Raw genomic sequence first — 27,772 nt, forward strand, 5'->3', positions numbered from 1 at the left:
GTTACACCCCTCTGGTAGCAAAGTATTCGGATCCCCTAACCTCATTTCTGCATACATCATCTGCTAATATCTTTCTCACGTCACATGGGACACTTCAGAGCAAAATGTTCCAGTTTATTATACCTAAAACAATTGCCGCTATCACATTCATGTTAGCTACTCCCATGACAGCGACGAGAATAAATTCAAAACAAGATACTCTTTTGCTTCGCAAGCCTCCTTTCCTGACCAGCGAAACTAATGCTTTCTATATCTCATGCTACTTTATTCCGATGCAAAGCAATAGCTGCATCTCTTCATTTATATTAGGGACTGCGTTATTTCACTGATCTCAACACACAATGCTAATTGAGCACATATAATAGTCTCAATACACTTCACAAAGTTTTCTTGTTGATCTTGTGCCATAAAATGTTGTTTCTTAATTAATTAACTTCTCAGTCTCTCTGATAGGCCTTGTTTAGCAATCATGTCGTGCAAACCACTCGATGAACTTCCTTATCGAATTAACTGGTCAACCAAACTAGCCAACTGTACATTAGTTAATGGGTAAAAGCTCTGAATAACTGCAAGATCGGGTATATGAAGGACTTTAACCTACTGTTGGAATTTAACTGACAAATACAAAAATTCTAGAGTTTGGTCACTGATCTCCGTTGACAGTTCAGTAATCTCGTGTGTAATGGTCATAATACGAAAGGAAAATGACTAAAACTCTTCCATGTCTCCATAACTTCGCCATTCTGTGAAATAACTTACACTCAATCATTCTGTACCCTTAACTGCTGCAGGCCGGAGTGGCCGAGCGGTTCTAGGCGCTGCAGTCTGAAACCGCGCGACCGCTACGGCCGCAGGTTCGAATCCTGCCTCAGGCATGGATGTGTGTGATGTCCTTAGGTTAGTTAGGTTTAACTAGTTCTACGTTCTAGGGGACTGATGACCTCAGAAGTTAAGTCCCATAGTGCTCAGAGCCATTTGAACCTTAACTGCTCATAAGAAATTTCTTTCCACTGCAGTAGATTAGTGCAGTGTTGGGGTTCACTAAAGTTTCCCTGCAACTCTCTGATTTCTGCCCCTTGCTTTACATCAGTGTCAATTTTAAGCAAACCCCATACCCAGTTACTTAAATGATTGAGATGAGCTCACCCGAAGTAAATAATGAAATTACAATTAAATCCAGACCAGTAGCCGCTTACAGGCGTTGATAACTATTAGTGGGAACATTTGAAAATGTGTGCCCCGACCGGGACTTTTTTTTTTTTTTTTTTTAGTAATCTAATTTTGTTCGTTGCGTTTGTTCGGGGCAGACGTCTTTGACACCCGTTCAAGTTTATCGTTGATCCGTTGAGTCAGTTTTTTTTTATTACAGAGGGCAGCTAACCCTCTGACGGAATACGCTGAGCTACCGTGCCGGCTTATCTGAGGTCATCAGTCCTCTAGACTTACAACTACTTAAACCTAACTAACCTAAGGACATCAATCACACACATCCATGCCCGAGACAGGATTCGAACCTGCGATCGTAGCAGCCGCGTGGTTCCGGACTATCAGACTGAGCCACCGAGGACACAGAGGATAATGCGACTGCAGGGACTCATCTCTGGCACGCTCCCTGTGAGACCCACACACTACAATCGTAGTGCCCCTGCCCACTATACTCATTACTTGCAGCAGTCAGTCTACCGATTCCCGTAAGAGATCGGGCAATGTGAGTGCAACCGCACTGAAGAAGATCATTGGCCGGTAAGCCCTATATATATGAAGATGGTATCTGTTCTTTCGGACATGTCCGAAAGAGACTCTAGATAAACGAAAATGGCTTGACCTACCTCGCTGAAGACTGTGGGACTCATCTGTACGGGGAAGTCAACGGAGACGCCAACACTGTCCTCAGCTGGCTTGTTGCGAATTTGTAGTTTGCATATGAGTTGGTCTTTCTTGAGATTCTCGATGCTGAATACCTCCCTAACAGCCACGATTGAAAACAGAATTACCTATGAACAAAAAACATTCGAACAGTACACAATACTCGAAATAATTTTACAAACTAAATTTTACTTTTTACTCCTTTTCAAGTTCATGCACCCCTGCAACCACGTTCTTCTATCATTTAAATGTTGTGGCAAGCAAGGACTTGGAATCGGTAAGGAATCAGGCCACAAAAACGTAACTTGTTGTCCATAAAGGAATTAGTAAAATTAATATTTCCATTGTCCCTTTTAAACACATGAACTTTATCACGTGCAATCAGATGGAACAAAACAATCAAAACATTTAATAACTGAAAATTTACAACACATCAAGAACGCTAACACAAGTCTCAAAGAAAAAAAAATACATCAGTAGTCAACAAATCAATTTAGAACTTTATGTGCAGCAAATGAAAGGAGGGAATGGGCAGTCGTAAAATATAAGCTTGGCTAAATCAAGAAAATATTACTTTTAAACTCTTTAGGTAAAATGGTAATGACTCAGGCTTATTGCATGAAAGAATGTATAAATATAATTTAAACGACAATGCCCACAGGGCTTCCACTAAAACAACAAGCAGTTAAATTAATCCTGAGTACAAAATCAAATCACACACAGGCATCAAGAACTGAAATTAGAAACTTAGTCTCTGACCCACTAAACAAGAATGACTGTGGAACAAATAGTCAGAAACCTTTGGCAATGTAGGTTAGCCAACTGGTAAAAATAAAATCAAATTAACTCAAACCTAAAACGCCTAATATTATTATCCCCATGACGCAGAAATTAGAAACTTAGTCTCTGACCCACTAAACAAGAATGACTGTGGAACAAATAGTCAGACACCCTTGGAAATGTAGATTAGCCACCTGGTAAAAATAAAATCAAATTAACTCAAACCTAAAACGCCTAATATTATTATCCCCATGACCCAGCAGATAGGTCGAAATGTTTGCACAGTCTACACACTACCGTGCTTACCAATCAAGATCAGTGGGCAACAGCGCCTACGATTCAGTAACTCCACTTTGCCTGTTGTGAATTTTGTAGCAATTACTATCAGATTACATTTCAGGGCCTTCTGAGAGATGTGCTTCTTGGGTGTATACGCTAGTAGAGTGGTGCCATTCACCTGTTCGGTATAATATTCAGTTCCAGCAACTGCTCGTAGCGTCCATGCCCCACATAACTGTCTGCACTTGCCTTTGGCTGACCATTCTCCAACGATTGGTGAAAAACGTCGAAGAGCGAGATGATGTGGACCGGTGTTAAGGCAGCCCAGCACAGTCGCGGATGACCCCTGGCGAGTCTTGAACCGCCGGCCGGAGTGGCCGAGCGGTTAAAGGCGCTACAGTCTGGAACCGCACGACCGCTACGGTCGCAGGTTCGAATCCTGCCTCGGGCATTGATGTGTGTGATGTCCTTAGGTTAGTTAGGTTTAAGTAGTTCTAAGTTCTAGGGGACTTATGACCACAGCAGTTGAGTCCCATAGTGCTCAGAGCCATTTGAACCATTTCGAGTCGTGAACCAGGCCACTGCTTAACAACAAGCGAAGAGGTTACATCGCGCTTTCGGTTATATATCTAAACAGCACACCAGTCACTAACCCATCTCTCAAGATCATTCAGGACAGGACAGTATTTTACAGAATGACCCGATAAACAAATGAATAACTGGACATGTGGTGAGCCTTCTTCTATCAGTTCACCAAATGTCCTCAATAGATAAGTTAACATTGTTAATTGTAATCTTTGAAGTAATGTAACGATGTTAATTGGCCATAAACGATTTCATAGCCTCAGAGAATAATAAACTCAAATACTTGTAAGTATAACTTTCGTTGAGGGACATGCGGTGATTGGACACAGACTTGGCAGACCAGTGAATGATTTCGTCCAAGTTGCTGTGCAACTACGCCTTCTCCACTGAAAGAAAAAGGAAGATGCTGGTGTTGGTAGCAACTTCACACAGAAGAAGAACACCAGAGAGAAGAGTCATTACTTCACGCCACGTCAATCTCAAGTGAAGATGAAAGAAGTCAAAATATATACACATCAAAAAAAAATTTTTCATCACCTCGGTTCAGAGAGTTCTGGAACCTGTACAGAAAACTGGAATAGAGGTCATCATTTCCGCCCTTTTTATTGCTCATGAAAACCACACACTGCATGTTCTACCACCATACGGTGGTGGTCCAGATTGCTGTACGCTCCGGCACCTCTAATACCCAGTAGCACGTCCTCTTGCACTGATGCATGCCTGTATTCGACGTGGCATACTATTCACAAGTTCATCAGGACACTGTTGGTCCAGATTGGCCCACTCCTCAACGGCGATTCGGCGCATATCCCTCAGAGTGGTTGGTGAATCACGTCGTCCATAACCAGACCTTTTCAATCTATCCCAGACCTGTTCTATAGGGTTCATGTCTAGAGAACATACTGGCCACTCTAGTCGAGCGGTGTCGTTACCTTGAAGGAAGTCATTCACAAGATGTGCACGGTGGGGCAGCGAATTGTCGCCCATGAAGACGAATGCCTCGCCAATATGCTACCGATATGGTTGCACTATCGGTCGAAGGATGGCATTCACGTGGCGCACAGCCGTTACGGCGCCTTCCATGGCCATCAGAGCGTACGTTGGCCCCACATATTGCCACCCCAAAACAGCAGGGAACATACACATTGCTGCACTCGCTGGACAATGTGTCTAAGGAGTTCAGCCTCACCAGGTTGCCTCCAAACACGTCTCCGCCGATTGTCTGGTTGAAGGTATATTCGACACTCATCGATTAAGAGACCGTGGTGCCAATCCTGATCGGTCAATTCGGCATGTTGTTGGGCCCATGTGTACCGCGATGCATGGTGTCGTGGTTGCAAAGAAGGATCTCGCCATGGACGTCGGGAGTGAAGTTGCACATCTTGCAGCCTGTTGTTCACAGTTGGAGTCATAAGACGACGTCCTGTCGCTGCACGAAAAGCATTATTCCACGTGGCGGCGTTGCTGTCAGTGTTCCTCCGAGCCGTAATCCGTAGGTAGCGGTCATCCACTGCAGTAGTAGTCCTTGGGCGGCCTGAGCGAGGCATGTGAATGACATTTCCTGTCTCTCTGTATCTCCTCCGTGTCAGAACAACATTGCTTTGGTTCACTCCGAGATTCCTGCACACTTCCCTTGTTGAGAGCCCTTCCTGGCACAAAGTGACAATGCGGACGCGATCTAACCGCGGGATTGGTCGTCTAGGCATGGTTGAACTGCAGACAACACAAGCCGTGTACGTCCTTCCTGGTGGAATGACTGGAAATGATCGGCTGACGAACCGCCTCGGTCTAATAGGCGCTGCTCATGCACGGTTGTTTACATCTTTGGGTGGGTTTAGTGACATCTCTGAACAGTCAAGGGGACTTTGTGATATAATATACACAGTCGACGTCTATCTTCAGGGGTTCTTCAGTGGCGATGCAAAACGTTTTTTTATGTGTGTAGGTTCTCCATCGAGAAAACAAAAAGAATTGAGTTGACGCTGCACATTAAATTTTTGTATAGGCTACTACAACAGTGACTTGAACCATGATGTAAAATACATCAAGATTCTAGGGTTGGAATTGAAGGGAAGTACTCTCGGAAGACTCATAACCACAATTTCTAATAGGAACTGAACGAAGACGGCCTTATGATCAACGACAGTAAGACTCTTAAGCTGCTTCACTTTGACTGCTTTCACTCTCTGCGCAGGTGTTCCCGCGGCCCCTGGTGCGCTGCAGTGAGGCCACCAACAACGCGCTCTGGTCCAGGAGGCTGCTCGTGGTCGCCATCATCTTCCTGTTGGGCGCCGCCAACACCGTCGCTGTGGTAAGTATTTCCCTCGTCTTTCTGAATGCTTTAGTGGCGACGTTTGTACAGCATCCAACGAGCAGGCTACCACTGAGAGTGTTATTTTATGTGACAGATAATTCAAGCGCGACGATGTTCTTACTGTTATATAAATATGCCATATCCATTCGGATAGCCGTGAATGATAAACAGCCGCTTCCGGAATGGGAAGGTGCGCCAGTCCAGATCGAATCCGCCTGGCGGAATAACGACGAGGGTCGGTCTGCGGGCTAGATTGGATGTGGTATTTAGGCAGTGTCTCACATCCCACGAGGTGAATACCTCACTGATTCAAGTCTCACCTCAGGTACACGATTCGCTAACATTTAGAAAATTTTCGCTCACTGTCACATGAATAACAACAAACACAGAGCCTTTGGGTACACATATTCTGTCACAGGAGGTTACTGAGTGACGACAGGAAGGTCTTCGGGCCACCTTTTAAACTAAGATTTGTTCGTAATCGTGCCGACACTGCGCCTGTGCGGGACAAAGATACATGAAAAAGAAGACGTCATACAGATATGACATCTGCGTCAGTTTCACTGGAAATAAGTAGCTCCGTATGGCTTATGTGCAGATGTTTTCAGCGACTCAGAATTGAGTTCTATACGAAAATTTCTTACATGGCTGTAGAAATGTTGAAAGCAAATGGCAACAGTTCTTCCTGGAAAAATAGTAACTGTTTTATGCACGCTTTGTAGTTATTCTTGAGCTCCATAGTTTTGAAAGCAAGTCGAGTGGCGAATTAGCTCTATTAAATAAATATCAAAAAATGTATCTCTCTACAGCAAGGAGTTCGATATTGTGAAACATCTTAAGGGATTTAAGCTTTGTGCTAGGCCAGGACTCAGAGCCATATCCTTGCCTTTCGTGGACCCAGTTCCCAGGAATGTAGGAAATAGGTATTTGCAGTACGAAGTAATAAGAAGGGACATGATGTCAGCCATCCTTGAGAGATTTTTCCACAAAGGCAAGGATTTCGATTAAACTCCCGGAGCAGGACACTGTTTCAATATGACAGGAAGTTAAATAAATTTGGCTTCCTTCTCAATTTGCCCCTGTCTTACACTAATATTTCCGCCACTGCATTCCTACTATATGCTATTTCCACCTAAATCTGTTTTACATATTGAAATATTTGTAGTGTCGCACAATAGCTCCCCTCAATTTCCCCTTTCATTCCAGTGATTTTTCCTTTTTTTTTTCTTTTTTTTATGGTAAGATACTCGGCTCGCAATCGGAGTAGGGTTCAAATTCCTGTCCGGATATCCAGATTTAGGTTTTCCTTGGTTTTCTTACATTGCGGCATGGTGTACCTGCTTTTCTGTTGATTTAAAGTATTTTCACCACTTTGTATTTCCGAACTTTTATTTTCTAGATCGACGTATCCGATGTAAGCTCTATAATCAAACAAACCGTCAGAACTGCCTTTATATGGATAATCCTTTTCTAAAGCCAAACTGATCTCATCTAACAAATCCTAACTTTTCCTTTGTGTATTATTGTGAACACCAAACTCGATGGATGTTCTGTCATGCTGATTGCGCGATTGTTCTTGGATTCACCTGACGTCAATGCATTCTTTATTATGTTGATGATGTTCTTAAAAATATACAAATGCATGTCTTAAGTCTCACATATTCTGCACACTGATTTTAATAATCATTTGGTCAGCAATTCTCGCACTGGTTTCGAAAATTCAGACGAACTGTTACCTATTCCTACTGCCTTGTTTGGTTGCAAGTCTAATATTGGACTTCCTAAGTCTTCCAGATCGACATTCATTCCTTCTATTGTCTGAGAAGATATTTCGTTCCCTCGTAGAGACCCTCGATGCACTCTTTCCATCTGTTCGTTTTCTCCTCTGCGTTTAAAACCGAAATTTCTTTTGCTCGTTCATGACATTTACACTTTTACTTTTACATTCCTCATATGTCAAGTTTGATTCTTCTGTATCTTCAATCTGCCCCTCAGACGATCATTTCTTTCCGGTTTCTTCACATTTGCCCTGGATCCATTTTTCTTTAACTTACTTGAATTTCCTGTTGATTGTATATCTGTATTGCCTGCATATGCTGAACGCGTTTTATTCCCTTCCTTCGTCGACCAACTGAAGGATTTCTTCTGTTTCTCACAGTTCCTTTTCGTTTACCTTTCTTGTATCTATATCTGTCAGTCAAAATTCTGTCATTTCCATATTTAGGTATGTTCATTGCTCCTCAACTGAACTACGTCGTTTGGTACCAAATTCTACAGTCACAGAGAACTTCTAATGCACATCATCATTCCTCAACACTCTCCCACTTTCTCGTATGTTTATTCTTCCTGAGGAGTCTTTCTCCTCTCTCATTCCTATTACTGAGTCTGTATTCTTCCATAACACCTGCCTTTTCTTTCTGCCGCTTAGCGTTTCAACCTCCCTACAATTAATAGATTTTCATCCCTCTTTTCATACTGAATTATCCGTTCAATTCCATCATTAACGCCATTCCATCAACTTCTTCTTGTGACCTCGGCATAGGTAGCTGTTCACAGTAACTCCCTCCTTCTCCTACCTTCGAAGCCTTAACGAATTCTCTCCCTTTATGAAGTTTTCTGATACTGTTCATATTCGTCTGACCAGGTATCTCCATCAGCTTTCACATTCACTTCACTGGCCCCCACTTCACTGGACCCATGTAGTTTCTGTGACTGTATTTCTCTTCTATGCTTTTCTAGCGTCTCTACTACATTCAGACTTCTTACATCTCACGTTCCGACCCGTACAATATTGCAGATTCGTTGGTTTTTCAATTTTTTTCTAATGGTCACCTGCCACTTGTCAGTTCCCTTCTAGAGATGCGAATCCAGAATCTTTTGTCAGTTTTGTGATCAGTATGCACTTTTTGTTCACTTATAACCTACATTTCCTGTGGTTACTCTTTGTATGTCTGTAGAGCATTAGTTTCTTTCTGCATACCACTGATGTGATTCTTTCGCATTTTAAGTCCAGTTTGTGACCTCAAGAGCCAAAGGGTGCCCTGATCTCTTTCGGTTGCTCTTCCATCCGTTTATTAGGAGACCACTTTTAACTTAAGTTTTACCTCTTACACTCATTTCCAGCGAAGTTCAACAGCTCTCAGATAAGATGTCCTATCAGTTTCTCCGTCGCTGGCAGGCATGTCTTCTTGGTCTCCACACTCACAGTGAGGCGACGCCATAACATCCACTCCTTTGTAGATTTTTTCAAAACGTCCACCACTGCTTTTTTTGCGTGCCGTCGTTACATACAATCTCCTTGGTGTGTTTTTAAATATACTAGAAGAATACTGGCACAAATGAGTTGGATTCGCTGTGTAATGATGGCACCTGGTGACCCTGCATCTTTTCAACTCACAGACCACGTGCTTCTTAGCGTTTCCTTCAAACTGCCAACGATATATTCTTGTGATGTTAATTGCCAGCGACAACAGCTTACTGCACTAACTTACTTAGCACTTCATGCGTAAAGGTTAGAGTGGCCCCTGATCCGAATAAACATTTGTTCCTCATCTGTAGGTCATCCATGTGTTGAACTGTTTTATGCGGGTCTCTAGAAAACTCAGTCTGACAGTGAAAGATGGACCTGCTTAATTAAAAGGTATCCTTTTTCCTCGTAATCCTTCTTTAGTTCAGTTTATTTCGATTAATGTTATTGCGGTGATAAGACCACAACAGGGGATTCGGCACAACATGGTCACTAACGACATAAACTTAGCATCTACTAATTCTTTTTCATGTAGGCATAACTACAAGTAAGTGGGTGCCAAATATAGAGGGGAGTATGGATGCACCAAAAAATCTCTTGTAGAAGTTGCTGCATTGTCCTAGCGAATTTTTTTTTTTCCTTTATACAAAAGTTCTCTTCACCCCACTTTTTCGGTCAAGTCGTTCCAGAAAATTGTGTAATATACTCACCACTTAATGTTTTAGCTGATCTAAAGTTCTCAATAACCCTTTTGCCTCAAACAGCACACTGACGATAATCATTATGGCAATGAAACCCATTTTGTCTTGCATAATTTAGTGCACTGTCACCGGCTTGTCCCACTAATTTGAATGCTGCGAGGGGCGTTGAAAAAGTAATGCAACACATTCTTTTCTGAAGACAGATTGTTTTTATTCAGGACTTCAATATGCTGTATTGTTCTCCACTCTTTGGGTTCCAAACTCCTAATTTTCAATATGATCTCCATTCTCTGCGGCGGCCTTACACCACCTTGCTGGGAGGGCCTGTATGCCCGCACGGTACCACTATAATGGTCGACGTCGGAGCCAACGTCTTGCTGCACCAAAACCTCCCCATCATCCACATACTGTTTCCCGCAGAGTGCATCTATCATTGGGCAAAACAGATGGAAGACGGAAGGTACGAGATTACGGCTGTAGGGAGGATGAGGAAGAACAGTCCAATTAAGTGTTATGAGTTCCTCTCGGGTGCGCAGGCCTGTGTGAGGTCTTGCGTTGCCATGGAGAAGGAGAAGTTCTTTTGCATTTTTGGTGGCTACCAACATGCTGAAGTCGTTTCTTCAATTTCCTGAAGGTAGGACAATACACTGCAGATTTGATCTTTGCACCGTTAGTGAGGATATCAAACAGAATAACCCCTTCACTGTCACAGAAGACCGTCGCCATGAGTTCAGCGGCTAAGGATGCTGCTCTGAACATTTTCTTCGGAGGAGATGTGGTGTGGTGCCACTCTAGTGAGTGCGGTTTTTTCCATTTGGAAGTGATGAATCCATGTTTCATCGTGTGTGATAATGTTCAACAAAAATATTGTCACTATCAGCCTCGTTAAGAGCAGGCAATTCCGCACAGATGGTCCTTTGTTACTCGTTACGGCTTTCTGTTAAGCGGCGAGGAGCCCAGCGGGCACACTGCTTTGAGCACCCCAGCTGGCGGGTAAATGTGTCAGCACTACCAACGAAGAGGTCCAGTTGTGCAGAGAGGTGTTTCATTGTGATCCGCCGATCACATCAAACGAGAGTGTGCGTATTTTCCAACGTTGCAGGAGTCACAGCTGTGTGCGGCCGGCCGTTACGCGGAAGATCGCACAGGTTTGCGCGATCTTGTTGCGATGATGATTGACGCGTCGCCCAATAACTCGCCGTGCTTTTTTTTCACTGCCAGGTTTCCGTATACATTCTGAAAGCTCCTATGAACATCTGTGATGCTCTGGTTTTTCTGCCAAAAGAAACTCAATGACAGCTTTCTGCTTAGAATGAACCTTCGTTACAGGCGCCATTTGGAAGGCAACGTGTAGCGCCGTCACTTACCGAACTTCACGAAACTATAGAGGTTAAAGCAGGAGTATTCCACAATGTCTCACAACAAATTCCGCTTTTTTTCAACCGAAACTGGTGTGTTCCATTGCTTATTGAAAGCTTATCGTATTTCGACTTTTGCGTGGTGTGAGGGACCCGTATATTCATAGCAACAAACAGGCGCACAAGAAAAGTTAGATTTTTTAAATGATCCAAATATTACCGCAAAATCCGTTTCTGCGATTACTTTCATCAGCATCAAGAAATGCAGCATTCATTTCGCATAAAACTTTCTCATAGTAGAATCTCCCTGTAAAATTCGTGCCTCTATTACATGTGTGGCGTCAAAATCTTTTCATCTGTGGATGTAGTCTTGGGCTGTCGTTCAAGTGGAACATACACTGGCGAGCCACAAGATAACGAACAAATGCTTAACAGCGTTCTGGTCCTCATTTGGAGTGCAATAGAGCAGAGATTCTCCTTTGCATGGATTCGACAAGTCCTACGTACGTTTCCGGAGGTACGTGACACTAGATTTCTTCTCACATATCAATTATTAGCTTACATTAAAAGCCGGTGTTTGTTGGCACGGAAATGGCGCTCAATAGCGTCCCAGATGTGTTCCATTGGGTTCGCATCCGGCGCATTCCGTTGAGAAGACATCCATGTGAGTTCACTATCACGCTCATCAAACCCCTTTAGCACGATTTTGGCCTTGTGACGTGTATTTATCCTCCTAGAAGGTGTTATCGGCGTCGGCAAGGACATCAATCATTTAGTGATGCAGGTGGTCCGCAACAGCTGTCTTCCTGGCTTTGATTACTACCAGAAGTCCCTTGGAAGCCTAAATGAATGTCTTCCTTAGTGCGAAGCTGCCCCCTTCAGCCTGCGTCTGTGGTGCGATGTTTGCTTTGGGGGACCGTTCTCTTGGATGGTACTCGAGCTGAGAGTGATTTTTCCTATGAGGCGTCGCGTTTCCATTCATCTATGATCCAATCTCAATGATCCTATATTCTTCCAGTCAATGATGTCTTGGGTCAATGTGGGAACACGTAAGGGTTGTCTGCTGTGGAGCCCAGTGTTGAACAGTGTCTTCTAAACGGTGTGCTCCGAAGTACTTTCACTTGCAACAGTGTTGCACTCTGTTGCCAGATGTGCCACAGATAATCATCTGTTCTGCTTTACAGAGTAGGCAGCCTCCAGCTCCCACGTTATATGATGAGAGACAATATCTGAACACCTTGTTGCCCAGTGTTGGTCTGACCATACTTCATCCATTTTCCATAGATGTTGACTACAGTACCAAGTGAAAAGCCACCTATCTTTGCCGCTTCAGAGATATTCCTTCCCATATACTGGGCCATAACAGTCTGTCTTTCACCAAAGTTGCTTATGTCGATAAATTTCCACATTTCCGGCCAGTGTCGTGCCTAGAACGATTCCCCATTCGTGTCGGTTCCGCTTACATTCTTTCCTAGCCGTGCCACGTGCCTGCAACATCGCTAGATGGCATCCAGTCTCCTGGTGAGCAGCATTCATAAAGTTTTGGCTCATCTGTGTACTCGCGAGTATGTAATATTATGTTTTGTCTGGGTGTGCAATATGGGTGTACCTGGAGACGTCAGTCTGACTGTCAGCGGCTGGAGTGTTACAGGTATCTGGCTGGACTGCAGCCACGACAAGGTAAGTTGCAGCCCAAGGAGTACAGTTAGGCCTCGCCCAGCCGTTACCTACGCTCTTGTAATTGCGTAGCTACTTCCCCCGTGTAGAAAAACACTTTTTATCTTTTGTTTCACAAATTATTTATTTTTATGACATAGGTTTCAAATTATTATTCCAGTGTGCAGCAAGATTGACAAAGATGTTGTTGTGCGTAAACAGAAACACACAACTGTGGTGCAGAATCTGAGACACTGCGTTGAGGATCAACAGCTGCGTTCAATTAAGAATGGACTCGCAAACCCCGATTATGGTCCCACATCAGCTGCATAATAACAGAAAAAATGAAAATTTGTGCCAGACCAGGAGTCGAACCGAATTACCCGCTTGTCACGAGCGATCACCTTAACCACTTTAACATCCTGAGCAGGCTTCTTGGAGCGGTCCAACTCTCCATTTGTCCTGCTGTCTACCCCTAGAGCTCGCAATATGTTACTATGATACCTGTACGAGGTGAGGCACTGTTTTCCCTCGTCATTGCCTAGCAATGCACTATGGAAAGTAGAGGCCAGGACAAATGGTGAGCTGGGCCGCTCCTAGAAGCCTGCTCAGACAGCGTAAGTGGTTAAGATGACGATTTGCAACAAGTGGGAAATCTGGATTCGAGTCCTGTTCCGGGATAAATTTTCATTTGTTCTGAAATATTCTACAGCTGATAGCAACATAATTGCAATTTGTGAGTTCATTCTTAAATAAATAGTAAAGATTTTACAACCATCAAAGAAATTAATCTGTATTAATAAATTTACATTTACAGGAACCTAAAATAAATAAGTAAATGTAAAACAGATTTAACAGTATTGGACCGCGTATTCTGCCAGATTTGACAGCATTTAGAAATGGTAAGTAAATACAGTCTGTCGGCTTATTTAGTAGCTATTCAGGATGGTTCTTGAGGTACTTCCAGATATCAAAAATGGTTCAAATGGCTCTGAGCACTATGGGACTCAACTGCTGAGGTCATTAGTCCCCTAGAACTTAGAACTAGTTAAACCTAACTAACCTAAGGACATCACAAACATTCATGCCCGAGGCAGGATTCGAACCTGCGACCGTAGCGTACGTTTCCAGACTGCAGCGCCTTTAACCGCACGGCCACTTCGGCCGGCTCCAGATATCCAGTACGTCATACAGTTACAGATATGAGTTCATTATACTCAGACTATAGTATCCTACATCTACTACAGCACTATGTCTGGTTTCCGGACAATGTTGTACAAAAGTGGAATCTGGTTTATGCAGCCTCTAGCTTCCATGCTCTTCTTTAATCCTGGCGCACATATATCTGTCTGGTTTTTGCTCTGAAATATGGGCCACACTCTTTGAATCTAATACTATAGATTCCGCTTTTGTTCACAGGGAACTGCTTATCTCCGAAGCTAAGCGATGTACTTGAGGACAATATTATGGAAATTGAAGAGGATATAGATGAAGATGAAATGGTAGATACGATACTGCGTAAAGAGTTTGACAGAGCAATGAAAGACCTGAGTCGAAACAAGGCCCCGGGAGTAGACAACATTCCATTGGAACTACTGACGGCCTTGGGAGAGCCAGTCCTGACAAAACTCTACCATCTGGTGAGCAAGATGTATGAGATAGGCGAAATACACTCAGACTTCAAGAAGAATATAATACTTCCAATCCCAAAGAAAGCAGTTGTTGACAGATGTGAAAATTACCGAACTATCAGTTTAATAAGTCACAGCTGCAAAATACTAACACGAATTCTTTACAGACGAATGGAAAAACTGGTAGAAGCCGACCTCGGGGCAGATCAGTTTGGATTCCGCAGAAATGTTGGAACACGTGAGGCAATACTGACCCTAGGACTTATCTTAGAAAATAGATCAAGGAAAGGCAAACCTACGTTTCTAGCATTTGTAGACTTAAAGCTTTTGACAATGTTGACTGGAATACTCTCTTTCAAATTCTAAAGATGGCAGCGGTAAAATACAGGGAGCGAAAGGCTATTTACAATTTGTACAGAAATCAGATGGCAGTTATAAGAGTCGAGGTGCATGAAAGGGAAGCAGCGGTTGGGAAGGGAGTGAGACAGGGTTGTAGCCTGTCCAGTGAGACAGGGTTGTAGCCTGTCCCCGATGTTATTCAATCTTTATATTGAGAAGAAATAAAAATGTTGAGGTTCGCCGATGACATTGTAATTCTGTCACAGACAACAAAGGACTTGGAAGAGCAGTTGAACGGAATGGACAGTGTCTTGAAAGGAGGATATAAGATGAACATCAACAAAACCAAAACGAGGATCATGGAATGTAGTCGAATTAAGTCGGGTGATGCTGAGGGAATTAGATTAGGAAATGAGACACTTAAAGTAGTAAACGAGTTTTGCTATTTGGGGAGCAAAATAACTGACGATGGTCGAAGTAGAGAGGATATACTCGTAAAATGTAGACTGGCAATGGCAAGGAAACCGTTTCTGAAGAAGAGAAATTTGTTAACATCGAGTATAGATTTAAGTGTCAGGAAGTCCTTTCTGAAAGTAGTTGTATGGAGTGTAGCCATGTATGGAAGTGAAACATGGACGATAAATGGTTTGGACAAGAAGAGAAAAGAAAATTTTGAAATGTGGTGCTACAGAAGAATGCTGAAGATTGGATGGCTAGATCACGTAACTAATGAGGAGGTATTGAATAGAATTGGGGAGAAGAGGAGTTTGTGGCACAACTTGACTAGAAGAAGGGACCCGTTGGTAGGACATGTTCTGAGGCATCAAGGGATCACAAATTTAGCATTGGAGGGCAGCGTGGTGGGTAAAAATCGTAGAGGGTGACCAAGAGATGAATACACTAAGCAGATTCAGAAGGATGTACGTTGCAGTAAGTACTGGGAGATGAAGAAGCTTGCACAGGATAGAGGAGTAGCATGGAGAGCTGCATCAGACCAGTCTCAGGGCTGAAGACAACAACAACAACAAGCAAATTTCTGCCTGTTGTCTCTGTAGTAAAGTAGATGGCTACATATCTTTTTCTTCAGAGTGTTGTATATTTTGGTACTCAGTGTAGTGAGTCTACCAACAAATACTAATGTACTTGTGTTTGAGAACCTTTGGGGACACAGATGGTTCATATTCCAGTGTTTATCTTATTTTAATATTTTATTAAAAGTGCTGTCGACAGGATTGGGCTGGTGAGTATTGTTTGCAGATGTACGAGGACTATTAGTAAAGTAAGGAACGGTCGGCCGCAAAATGGAAACAACAGTGAAAATCAAACCTGTTCTATTTGCAGCGCTTAGCTACACCTTCCAGCTACTTTTCTACACAATCACCGCTCCGACTTAAACGTCAGTCGTAGTGTTGTACCAATTGCCCAATACCCTCTTCATAGAAAACAGCCTCCTGTGCTTTCCGCCAGTTTTCTACGCTGGACTGTAGGTTGTTGTCTGTGCTAGAATATTGTCTTCATAGTCAGCTGTTCATTTAAGCAGAGATCAGAGGGCGCCAATTACGGGCTGTTTGGTGGATGATTAAACACTTCACACTCATTGTCCCTGTAGTTGCGACAGAGAACAGTCACGAAGAAGGAAATGGATGATGGTTACGTTACGTGGGATTGCATGAAATCAGGCGAAATCTCACGGCAGGCACCCATACTTCGCGGAGGACACTTTTTCCTTGGCAACTTTACGCTCTCACTGTGCGCTCAGAACTGACAAGGACGTGACATTATCAACGGGCATACTAGACAGACTTCACAGCACGTCTGTGCAAAGCTTCCCCGGATTTTCATTGTGGTTTCCATTTCGTAACCGATCGTTCCTTAATTGCCTACTAGCCCTCGTAGAAAAACTGCACTCTGGGCAAATGAACAGAAATTATCACTGCTTGGCATCAAGAGGCTCTGCAAGAACCATCCCGAACAGCTTATAAATCAGCAAACAGACTTCAGTTACTTACCATTGCTAAATATTGCCAAACATGACTGAATATGTAGTTCAATATTTTTAATCGATTTATCAATTATTTGTTTTAGTGTTCTCTGATTGTGGATGCATTACGCTATATATTTATTGTTGCGGATTACTCTTTTAATGACTATAAATTCGTAGCTACTTATGTTTGTACTATAAAACACTACATCATACAAGTCAGCTATGCTAGGCGACGGCTTAATAACCAGAAACACGGGTAGAAAAAATAAATATTTAATCAAAATCTTATCACAGTAAGAAGCGATTGCTGCAATTGTTGAAGCTCGTCCTCAGTTTATTGAAAATAAAAGTTATAGTCATAAACAATCTCCCCATCTCGAGCATTCCACAGCATGCAGTCTAGTTTCGGACATCAAGTATTGCTTTTCCAGCCAGCGTTCCAAGCAGGACAGGTGGAAAGAGCATCTGAGGCCAGGAAATGGGATTTCTGATAGCGCGCATCGCGCAGCGTTTCGTTGCGAAAGCCCCGTGACATCTTCGGTAGCTGCCGGCGGCGTCTAGAGTGGCAGTCCAATTACCCGCACCGGGCCGCCGACTCGTCCAGAGACGGCCTTCGTCTCCACCGCACCTCCATCTGTCAGCGACCCTTTAACACGTTCTTTCGTTTAAGTCTACAAGATTCACACGTGTCTCAGTGTGCAGTGCAATAGACAATCTATACTCTGTCAATAAGTGTGATAAATGCATAGAAACATTTTTGCATTTGCAGATGACAAACGTCCGAGACATAGAGTATAAAACATGAAGTACTAAAGATTTCTTTGGCATAAGTTTATCATTCGCAGCAACTACGTTGATTCATAACTTCTAGGTTTTCTAGAACGTAAGTGTAGGAATTGAGACTCTTGAAATATGCTTTTAATTCAGAAGTTCTACATTTAGGAATGAGTTGACATTTGCAGAGTTTGCTTGCTAAGACTTTACTTCTTGTGCATTACAGTTTCGTATTTAATTTAATGTTCCTAACATATTTTAATTGGTTTTGCATCCTTTCATTCACGCTGTCATTCAGTCGTCGTGTTCTATGGATTTCATTATGAAGTAAAAGATTCAGGTGTATGAAACTAGTTAAGGTACTGTACATGTTAGCAGGGAAGATATTTCTGTTAGGGACTGTTTTAATGATGGAAACTGAACAGCTACAGATAGTGTGTGTTTATTCTGGATAAATTTAAAACTATGAAATTAACGAGATGGTCACTACTTTTAAAAATCGATAATCCTTCCTAGTTGCACTAAATATCTACTGTTCATCTATTAATTTTCGTATTATTACTCGTAATTTTACTGGAGTAACATTTATGAAGAATCTCAATTTTCTGCTGGCTATACCAATAGCAGGCTATCTACATTTAACATTACTACTTTCAGTCCAAGGATTCAAATAAAGTGTAGAAATGGAGACTCATTAAGTATATTTTTAATTCGGAAGTTATACATTTAGGAGTCAGTTGACATTTGCAGAGTTTGCTTAGTAACGAACGGAAGGCTCAAATGAACCTTCTTCCATAGTAAGAGTTGGAGATCTAATCGGAACAGCTATAAAATTATTTGAATATATCATCGTTATTATCAACCAAATGGTGTTGGCCAAAAGCTTTCTCTGTACTTCTTCATTCAATACGATCGTCAGCTATACGTATCCAGCGTGCTCATGCATGTTTTCCAGTGTTACCCACCCGCATTAGATTATTTTATCTTGGAATTAAAAAAGGAGAGAAAAAACATATTCTATGTATCTCAACTTCATTTTCATTACAGACATAAATACACTTCCCAACCCATTCAGTTTTTTGGTGCATTAATTTATTTTCTTATTCATTTTCTTGTCTATTCTCATAATTATATTCTCTGATAAAGATTCTGGAAATAATTTTGAATATTACTTTTGTATATTTTTTTCAGATTAATCATTTCGATAGAAACATCATTACCTATAGGTAGTAATGGAACAAAGAGGACACTGACACATCCTGCATTGTTACCAGATCTCACATCTCTTATTCTCCTCTATCCTGCCCCATTCTGCCGCCCTTCTAGTTCGACCAGGTGAGAGGTAAGTGGCGGGAAATTTAATAACTGGGGTATATAGCGTCGTCCTATTTGTTGGGTGAGCTTGTGCAGTGTACAGGGTTGCCAGATTTATCCCCGAAGTATGACTTCATAATCAAACATGGAAGATCCAAGATAGTGGGAGATCGGTGCGTTAGCCAAATGGCTGCTATTGTGAATTATTGCGTGAGTCAGCTTCTATGTTGTTACTGTGTGAAAACGCTTAAATTTAAAAAATCCATGTTTTAGGGATATTTATGATATGCTTACACCAGTATCATGCTAAAAAATCATGTGTCCTAGATTCTGCTAACTATAAAATGCATGACAGCTCCTTTATTAAAACAACTGTTGTTGTGTTTTATTGTAATAGTGTACATAGCTCACTGTAACAACGGTGAGAAATTCAAAAACTGCTAGTTAGTGTGCTCATTAAAACAATTACAGTTATGTCCAAATACATATGCAGATTATCATAAATACAAGACTGAGCAGTTCCTGCTGTATGTAGTAGAATAGGTTGGGTATAACTGCATCTTTATTTTAAATGAAGGCCACATCAACTCCACTGCCCCACTGCCCCAGTCCACATTTACCATACCTGCCGCCATTGCTGCCACCACCACCACCACCACATTCAGTCTGGAACCGCGCGACCGCTACGGTCGCAGGTTCGAATCCTGCCTCGGGCATGGATGTGTGTGATGTCCTTAGGTTAGTTAGGTTTAAATAGTTCTACGTTCTGGGGGACTGATGACCTCAGATGTTAAGTACCATAGTGCTCAGAGCCATTTGAACCATTTTGAACCACCACCACCATCACTGCTTTTGCAACAACTGCTGCCATCACTGCCGCTATGACTGCCACCACCACCACCACCACCACCACCACCACCACCATCGAGAGCAGGCCATGTGCTCAAACAACTTCCATAATGTCAGGGTCTGCAGTGTTCTGGCCACCGAGGACAACGCCACACAACTGCCATGTACTGAGGGCTCTGCAGCCACCCTCTCATGAGATGCTCCTTGCCAGACATGACTATGTTCTTTCAATCAGCTGCGCCCTCCACAGACAGCTCCCGACTGCCACCCATCCTCAGCCCATACCACGCTGACATTTTTTGTCTCGATAAAAGAAAGGGTGTCTCAGAGGCTTCAGGACTAGCAGCATGGTCCAGTGTCATCGAATATTATTCCATCAATTTGTCTTTGAAAAATTCAGTAGCAGGCTATCAATGTTCTGTAAATAATAAAGTGGGGAATGATTTGTAAGGAAAAGATATTCTACAGTATACATGTCTGGGCTGCTAGGCTTTCCTTCGCATAAGTTCCATAGTATTATCGCTGTCGCTCCTAAGAATCATGACTCGGTACATACTTATAATTTCTTGCAATGTATAGCTGGACTCAACCGAACAAATACTACTCACCACATTATGCAATGCCCAGTGTCCGCAGAAAGCGTGTGTTTTTGTCCCCTTCCAAAGACCACTCTTTTATCCCTCTGTTTTCCAACTTTTTAGATTTGGGCCATCTTTTTATACCTTCTGGAATGTATATTTCAACTTCGTCATTTTATAGTTTGACTCCTCTGACTGGATTCGTCCACTTTTAGCGGACATATGTAACTTTGGAATTGCAGGACTAATGACCTCGCTGTTTAGTCCCATAAGCCCCCCCTCACCCAGTTACTCAGCCAAACCGTGATTGAAGTGGTCATGTGACAGGAGGCGTTTTCATGATGTAGCAACCACTTGTCTGCACTGTTCAGTGTCATTCGGTTGACCATTTTCCCGGCTCTTTCGAGGAATCTTTGTAAACACTTGGTTGACAGTTTGTCCTGGAGGAACAAATTCTTTATGCACAATAACCCTAGTGTCAAAAAAGAAAATCAGCTTTGTAGTGATCTTCGATTTGTTCATTCGAGACTGTTCCAGATGAGGAGATGTCCGAGTGTGCGACTCGCAGATTAACCACTTTGTCTCAGGGTGCTACTCAAACATCCAGGAATGACCACCTGTGATCACGGGGATGGGCGATTCGTGGCCATTGGTAGTCCTCTCAACAAGACCAACGCATGCATTTCATTGACTGTCCTGCTCAGTTGTGTGGTTTTTTGGCACCAGTTTGGCACAACCCTTCGCATGTGCAAAACTTTGGTCAACATTTGGTGCAAGGTATGAAAGTGTTTAACTGGTAACCAATCACACCTAATGTTAAACACGGCTCTTTTCACACAAGAGCATGCACACGTCTGATGTTTTCACCGATTTTTGAAGTTGAAGGTCTCCTTAAATGAGGTTCATCCTCAACGTGTTCACTGTCTTCCAGAAATGATTAATGCAAGCGAAAAAATTGTACTCTTTATAAAGAATGTTTCCTATAGACCTGTTTCTACTTTTCAAAAGTCGCAATCGTTGACTCCTCAAGTTTAACACAAAACTTGAGGGCATAAAGTTGGTCTCAATTCCACTATTCTGTTTCTATAATACACAACAAAAACACAGTTCCACTGATGGCACTCTAAAAAAATCATGTGATTGCTGTACGGAGATGAAAATGGTTCAGATGGCTCTAAGCACTGTGGGACTTAACATCTGAGATCATCAGTCCCCTAGACTTAGAACTGCTTAAACCTAACTAACCTAAGGACATCACACACATCCATGCCCGAGGCGGGATTCGAACCTGCGACCGTAGCAGCAGCGCGGTTCCGGACTGAAAGGTCTAGAACCGGTCGGCCACAGGGGATGGCGAGCTGAAAATGAGACTGAGCATTTCGAAAGGATTAACAGACCAGCGTACACAAGTAGAACAACACAGCGTTGTCAGATCGCTTGCGGCGTTGTCAGAGTCAATTGTCAATTTCAAAATTTTATCACACACCTCGTACACCCGCCTGCTTACTTGGACACCACTTTAGCCACTGCATATCAACGCCTTCCTATTTGCTCACCAGTATTAAGTGGCTTTTCGTCTGTAGGTGCCGTGCGTGTCGCCGGAGGAAGGCACGTGGTCTGCGGTGGCGAGCAACTGCACGGGCATGCTGCGGCACGGGCCGTGGGACGCGTGCCTGCTGCCCAGCTACGTGTCGTCGTTCTGCGTGCTGGCGCTGGTGGCGGCCTCGCTGCCGGTGCAGCTGGCGCACGGCTACAAGGCGCTGCTGCTGGCGCTGCTGGCCGCCGCGCACGTCGCGCTCAACTGCACGCTGCTGGCGCCCGCGCTGCGCTGCGAGGAGGCCATCGCCAGGAGCAACTGGCCCAAGTAAGCCGCCTGCTCCCTCTGCCTGTCTGTCCCGCCAACTTCCAGAGTGGCCCATGCCAGATGGCCCTCACACGTTACACAAGCTGCGCTAATACACTTTTGAGACAAAAAGAAAACGACGCCTCCAAAGGAATTAGCCACATGGGACGGAAAGTAGATCTGATGTACATGTACAGACAAACAAATGAGTACTTTTTTTTCTTTATTGAATTTCGATTCCCCCGAAGGGGGCGGGCTGGCAGCAGCTTAGTATGCCGCTCTTCAGCCTACATACTTTGTTTTAAAAAGGTGAAGAGAATATATAATAAAAACAGGCGATAAAATCGGAGACTTAAATGGTAACACGGCGAAAAAATCGTGGAACTTAAAACATAAACAAAGGGACGATGATGCTAATAAAATACATGTGAAGCAGACAGATAAAATAATAGACAGACAATTAAAAAACACGGCGACAGTCTGGTTTCTGTTCGCAAAAGACATAAAATTCACACCCAGCGACAGCATGGTTTCTGTTCGCAACACTTGGAAAGACGAAACAACACTGAACATTCACTGGAACACTGCACTAAGAGGTTGGCAAATGTCATACCACAGCCGAGAGCAGGTGGGGGGTAACTGGACAGATGATGGGAAAATAAAAAAGGATGGAAGGAGAGGAAAAGCGAAGGGGGGAGGGGGTAAAGGAACCAATGGAGTATGAGGACCCATAAGAGGGGTGGGGGTGCTGGGCAGACACGACAGGGAGTGGGAAAGGCAGAGGAGGGGAAATACAAAAGGACTGTGGGGGGTGGGGAGAGGGGAGGTAGGGAGAGGTTAGGCGGGGATAAAACTCAGGATGGAAGGGGGGGAAGAGGGAGCCCAGGGAAAGGATGGAGGAAAGGAGGGGGGGGCTGAGGATCAGAGTTGATAGGAGGGATAAATGGAGAGAGGGCATCATCCGGGAGGGGGAGTTGATGGAAACCACCTTGGGAAAGGAGATGAAGGGTGTAGACATAGAGGGTTGGGGGGACACAACTGTAAAGGCGTGGCAGGTGGCGGGGACGGGAGAAGCAACCAGGGGGTGAGGGGGATCAAGGCGGCGGGAGGTGTAGAGTATGTTGCTACATTAATGCTGCTTCTGAGCCACAACGTCTCCCATTCTTCAAAGGTCCCGCGAGACAAAAATTACGTAATTTATCGTACATCAATCACACGTTGAAACGCCATTGAACTGTTCCTTACTTCACCAGTAGACGATGAATCCTTCTCCTTTTAGCAAGCCCACACAAAGTGGCAAAAAACGCTTCTTTTCTATCATAAGAATCTAGGCCGCGTTCCACAGTCTAAAGCAGCAGTAAACGGCCGTCCTTTAAGAAATCTGGAGTCGCAGGCTAAATTTATTTATTAACGCAGCTGCTCTTTGTAATCTCGCATCTAAGTACTAAAACAGACAAAGCGTTTATACAACTTTCAGGAATGCAGCTAGATGACGTCTTCGACAATCGCCGATATTTCGACTAGTACACAACCAATCATTTTCAAGTCACAAATACACCTCGAAAGCACTGCACAAAGAAATTCAAAACCTCGGTATCTAAGGCATATGTAGAAAGACAACAAACACACCTTAAACAGCTAGCACCAAAACACAACCATAGGCGACAAACGTCAGGAGTTATTGGTAGTGAATATTAATTACCAGGAAGTGAGCAAGTTCAAATGGTTCAAATGGCTCTGAGCACTATGGGACTCAACTGCCGTGGTCATAAGTCCCCTAGTACTTAGAACTAGTTAAACCTAACTAACCTAAGGACAGCACACAACACCCAGCCATCACGAGGCAGAGAAAATCCCTGACCCCGCCGGGAATCGAACCCGGGAACCTGGGCGTGGGAAGCGAGAACGCTACCGCACGACCACGAGATGCGGAGTGAGCAAGTAGCCTTACATCTGTCCCTATGTTGTTTAAGCAGGAATAGAGCAGGACTGCATTCAGAATTTAAGGGAAAAACCTCCATCTTTATCTATGACATCACTTGTTAATTTAGACTCCCACGTTTCCTTAATAACACTATGCCAACAGCCGAAAGTGCACGTTAGAATCCTTATGTTGTTACGAGGGCTTTCAATAAGCATTGCAACACTCTTCTTTCTCGGCCAGTTTCTGTTGAAAAATACAGAATTTGTTGTGGGACAATATGGAATATTCCCGCTTCAGCTCCTAAAATTTCATCGAGCTGCGGTAGGTGGCGACGCTAAATGTAGCCTTCAAAATGGCTACTATAGTGGAGTTGTGATCCAAGCCGAAAGATGTCATTGAGTTTCTTTCTGCAGAAAACCAGAGCATCACAAATAAATATTCACAGACGCTTGCAATATGCCTACGGACGCCTATCAGCACGGTGAATCTTTGGACGAGGCGGCGGTCATCATCTCAGTAAGGTCGTGCGAACCTGTCCGATCTCGCACGTGCCGGCCAGCTGCATACAGCTGTCACTCCTGCAATGTTGGAACTTGCAGACACTCCATTCGAGGTGGTCGACGTATCACAATCAATCACCTCGCTGCTCACTGAACGTCTCTCCTAGTAGTGCTGCACACTCGTCTGTCAGTGGAGGTACTCAAAGTTGCTCGCCCGCCGGGTTCTTCACAGCCTACCAGATGACCATAGAGAGCAACGAAGGACCATCTGTGCGAAACTCCTTGCGCATTACAAGGCTGATCGTGAGAATTTTTTTGCCGAACATTGTCACGTGTGATGAAATATAGGTTCATCTCTCCGAACCGAAAACGATATTCTCCCATAGCAGAGTTTCTGGGCTGTTGTGTGTGCAACGTTTGTGCACAACACACAGCTCCTCCACGCTCCTGGTAGTTTGACCAGTGTATGACATGTCATAACTGTGAGGGATACGGCGGACACTAGCCTTACGCAAAATAAAATCATCTCATAGAGACTCTAAAACGGTGGTAGTTTTATATGGTGGTCGAAAAACATACCTCACATCGTGTTTCCGCAGAATATGACAATTCCTGTTGGAAATGTCACCTGGCAAGGGGAGAAGGTCGTAGACTTGAGTGCCACCTCGTTATTTTCGTCGCTCACGCATTTCACGGTTGTTCAATAGCGCAAGACCCTTTTGATCTTTCTTTCACCATAACCATTCTGGCGAAGATGACTTCGAGGTGGGGTAACTGAGCTGACAAACTTTCATGGTCTGATGTGGCGTGGGTCCTATAAACCATGGTACGAAGTACCCTTTCTCGCTGAACCACCGAGTGAAGCAGCGCAGTGGTCAACACACTGGACTCGCATTCGGGAGGACGAAAGGGAACGGCCGATTTCCTTACCCATACTTTCTTAATCCGACCCCGTGCTCCGTCTGTGATGACCTAGTTGTCAAGGGAACGTGAACTACTAATCTTCCTTCCTTTTCTTTCATGTTGAGCCGGATGATGACAACCGTCAGCCTGAAGGTCCTCTTCCCTACTAACACATCAAGGAAGGGAAGACAACCATCCTTGTCCACCTGCACTATGAATCAAATATTCGTGTGGATTGAATTCAGATGTTCTAAGAAGCTATTTAAAATCTCACTTCTGTTAGGCTAAATAACGAAAGTACCGTCTAAATATCTAAGAATAGCACACAAAATGAATGCCGCCTGCTCCAGGGAACGTTGTTAATTCAACACCAAACCTAACCTTAACTAAGTGTAATGAATCAGACAGATGAACGCGAGTGCACCTTTAAGAATATTACGGTATGTCTGAAACTGCTTTAGTTAACGTACAATGCCAACAAGCCATGTACTTTACAACATCTTTTTGTTACATAAATTAGAATTTACAGGTACTCAGAAGTCATGTACACGACAAGAATTAACACTTGACTCCCTGCGCTGGGAATGGAAGAGCAGTTCCAGCACAGTATTTAACTAGCTCGCATGAGCAACCATGAAAATTAACATTCGAGGCTAGTTTGAAATAGCAGTAAAACGAACTAAATAATTAAAACAATATAGTCTTAGTCAATAGACAGCAAATCATTTCATGTCTAGATCAGGACATTCCACCCATCTACTAGTGAGAATTGATTGTCATTCACACCTCAGCAGTTAGAAACCGCCCGGCTCACGCTGAGTAATGGTGCAGGAAGAGGGGGGTCAGGAGGGGGAATCTAAACAAAGCAGTTCGGCACGACAAACTCAGTTCTGTGGCTACTAATAATAGTCCTACGGAAATTTATCGCTTCACGGTGTATAATTAATGCTTTCCGCAGCAAATTTATGTCCTAATACAGTTTTATTGATGAGAATTGACATTAAAATAAAACTTACATTTCTTTTAATTGACAGCCAAGTCTGTAACACGCTATTTCTTATGACTGGTGCGGCCTTATGGTGAATCGCGTTTTCGGACTTGGTTTAAGTTGACACCAACTTGTATTTCGTGACAATTTTATTGACAAGTCAAACATAGAAGCACTGGATGTCAATGAATACTGCTGATTTTACTTTTCACTAAAGCATCAGTGTCTGCCACCGCTTTCTGAGCACCACTAATTTGATAATAAGCTTTTAATTTGAAGTCCGTCAGTCAGCTTCTGGGAGTAGATCCCTTGCTCTTCACTGCGGAAAAAGTTACTCGCACAAGTGTGTAGGTCCAAACGTTGAAATAACCGTAGCTGAAAACCAGTGAAGTCGTGAAAATTAATGTTGAAGATAATTTTTGCACGAGTATTCAATTTTCAAATTGTGAAACTTATCACGCAACTGCCTGTCACACTGTAGCTCTATGTAGCTAGTCATCCTGCACTGACGTGTTATAAATTGATACTGGTGTGTGTGATCTTCACTGTGAAGTTCCTGATCCGGTCGTAATGTTGCTTTACACCAATTTTAAAATCCGCTTTAAGCAATGTCCAGTTTAAGTAGGCCGCCTAGTGTTTAAGCCCATGGCCAACTTAGCACACGGTCATTCCTCTGAAAACAACGCACAGTTTGCACATCCCCTGCGCCACATAATGACGTCTGGTTAGCCCATTTTCCCGCGCTCGAGCTCGCCTACTGAATAGGCCTGGTTAGATAATACTACGCTACAATTTACCGAAACAAGTTTCATCCCAAACAGCCCTCAATATTATGAAACTAACAGACACTTTGGGTAATAAATGTTTTAATTAGACTTATAATGCTTTAACACGGCAGATGAAAATGACTCCTAGTGGCTGCTTGTCGAGACACGTGTTGTGGTTTCCGTTGCAGCTCTGCGCCGGCCGAGCTGTCCCTGGGAGTGCTGCTGCTGGCTGTCACCTTGGCCCTCGCATTCGTCGCCAGGCACGTGAGTACCTGCCACGTACCTCCTCAGCATCAACTAAAAGTTCTGTCAGTTATCAGTAAAGACATTCCGTATGCCTACTGCCACAGGTGAGGATCTAGCGTTCAGTTCAAAATGTTTCACTGTCACCCTCCTACCCTCACAAAATATAATTTGCCGTCAGCCCCATATTTAACGTGTCAGAGGAGCCTAGGATTTTGATAATAAAAACAACAAAATATACAAAATGTTTATCAGATTAATAAAAATTATGCTCTTAACAGACCACTGAAAAGTGTCCTGTGTTAAATATAGGTTTAATATGTACAGGGTGAAGAAAAATTCGCCCACT

General features: G+C 43.4%; 1 protein-coding gene across 1 annotated transcript in view; it reads left to right on the top strand.

The window, feature by feature from the left end:
• Positions 1 to 27,772, top strand: part of LOC126235306 (adenylate cyclase type 3) — a 628,591-nt gene that overhangs the window by 482,334 nt on the left and 118,485 nt on the right. The window contains exons 11-13 of the mRNA XM_049944030.1: positions 5,705 to 5,821; positions 21,839 to 22,119; positions 27,369 to 27,444. Coding sequence (XP_049799987.1) covers positions 5,705 to 5,821; positions 21,839 to 22,119; positions 27,369 to 27,444 — 474 coding nt within the window. The remainder of the gene's footprint in view (positions 1 to 5,704; positions 5,822 to 21,838; positions 22,120 to 27,368; positions 27,445 to 27,772) is intronic.

This window comes from Schistocerca nitens, chromosome 2, assembly GCF_023898315.1.
Source record: "Schistocerca nitens isolate TAMUIC-IGC-003100 chromosome 2, iqSchNite1.1, whole genome shotgun sequence".
NCBI lineage: Eukaryota > Metazoa > Arthropoda > Insecta > Orthoptera > Acrididae > Schistocerca > Schistocerca nitens.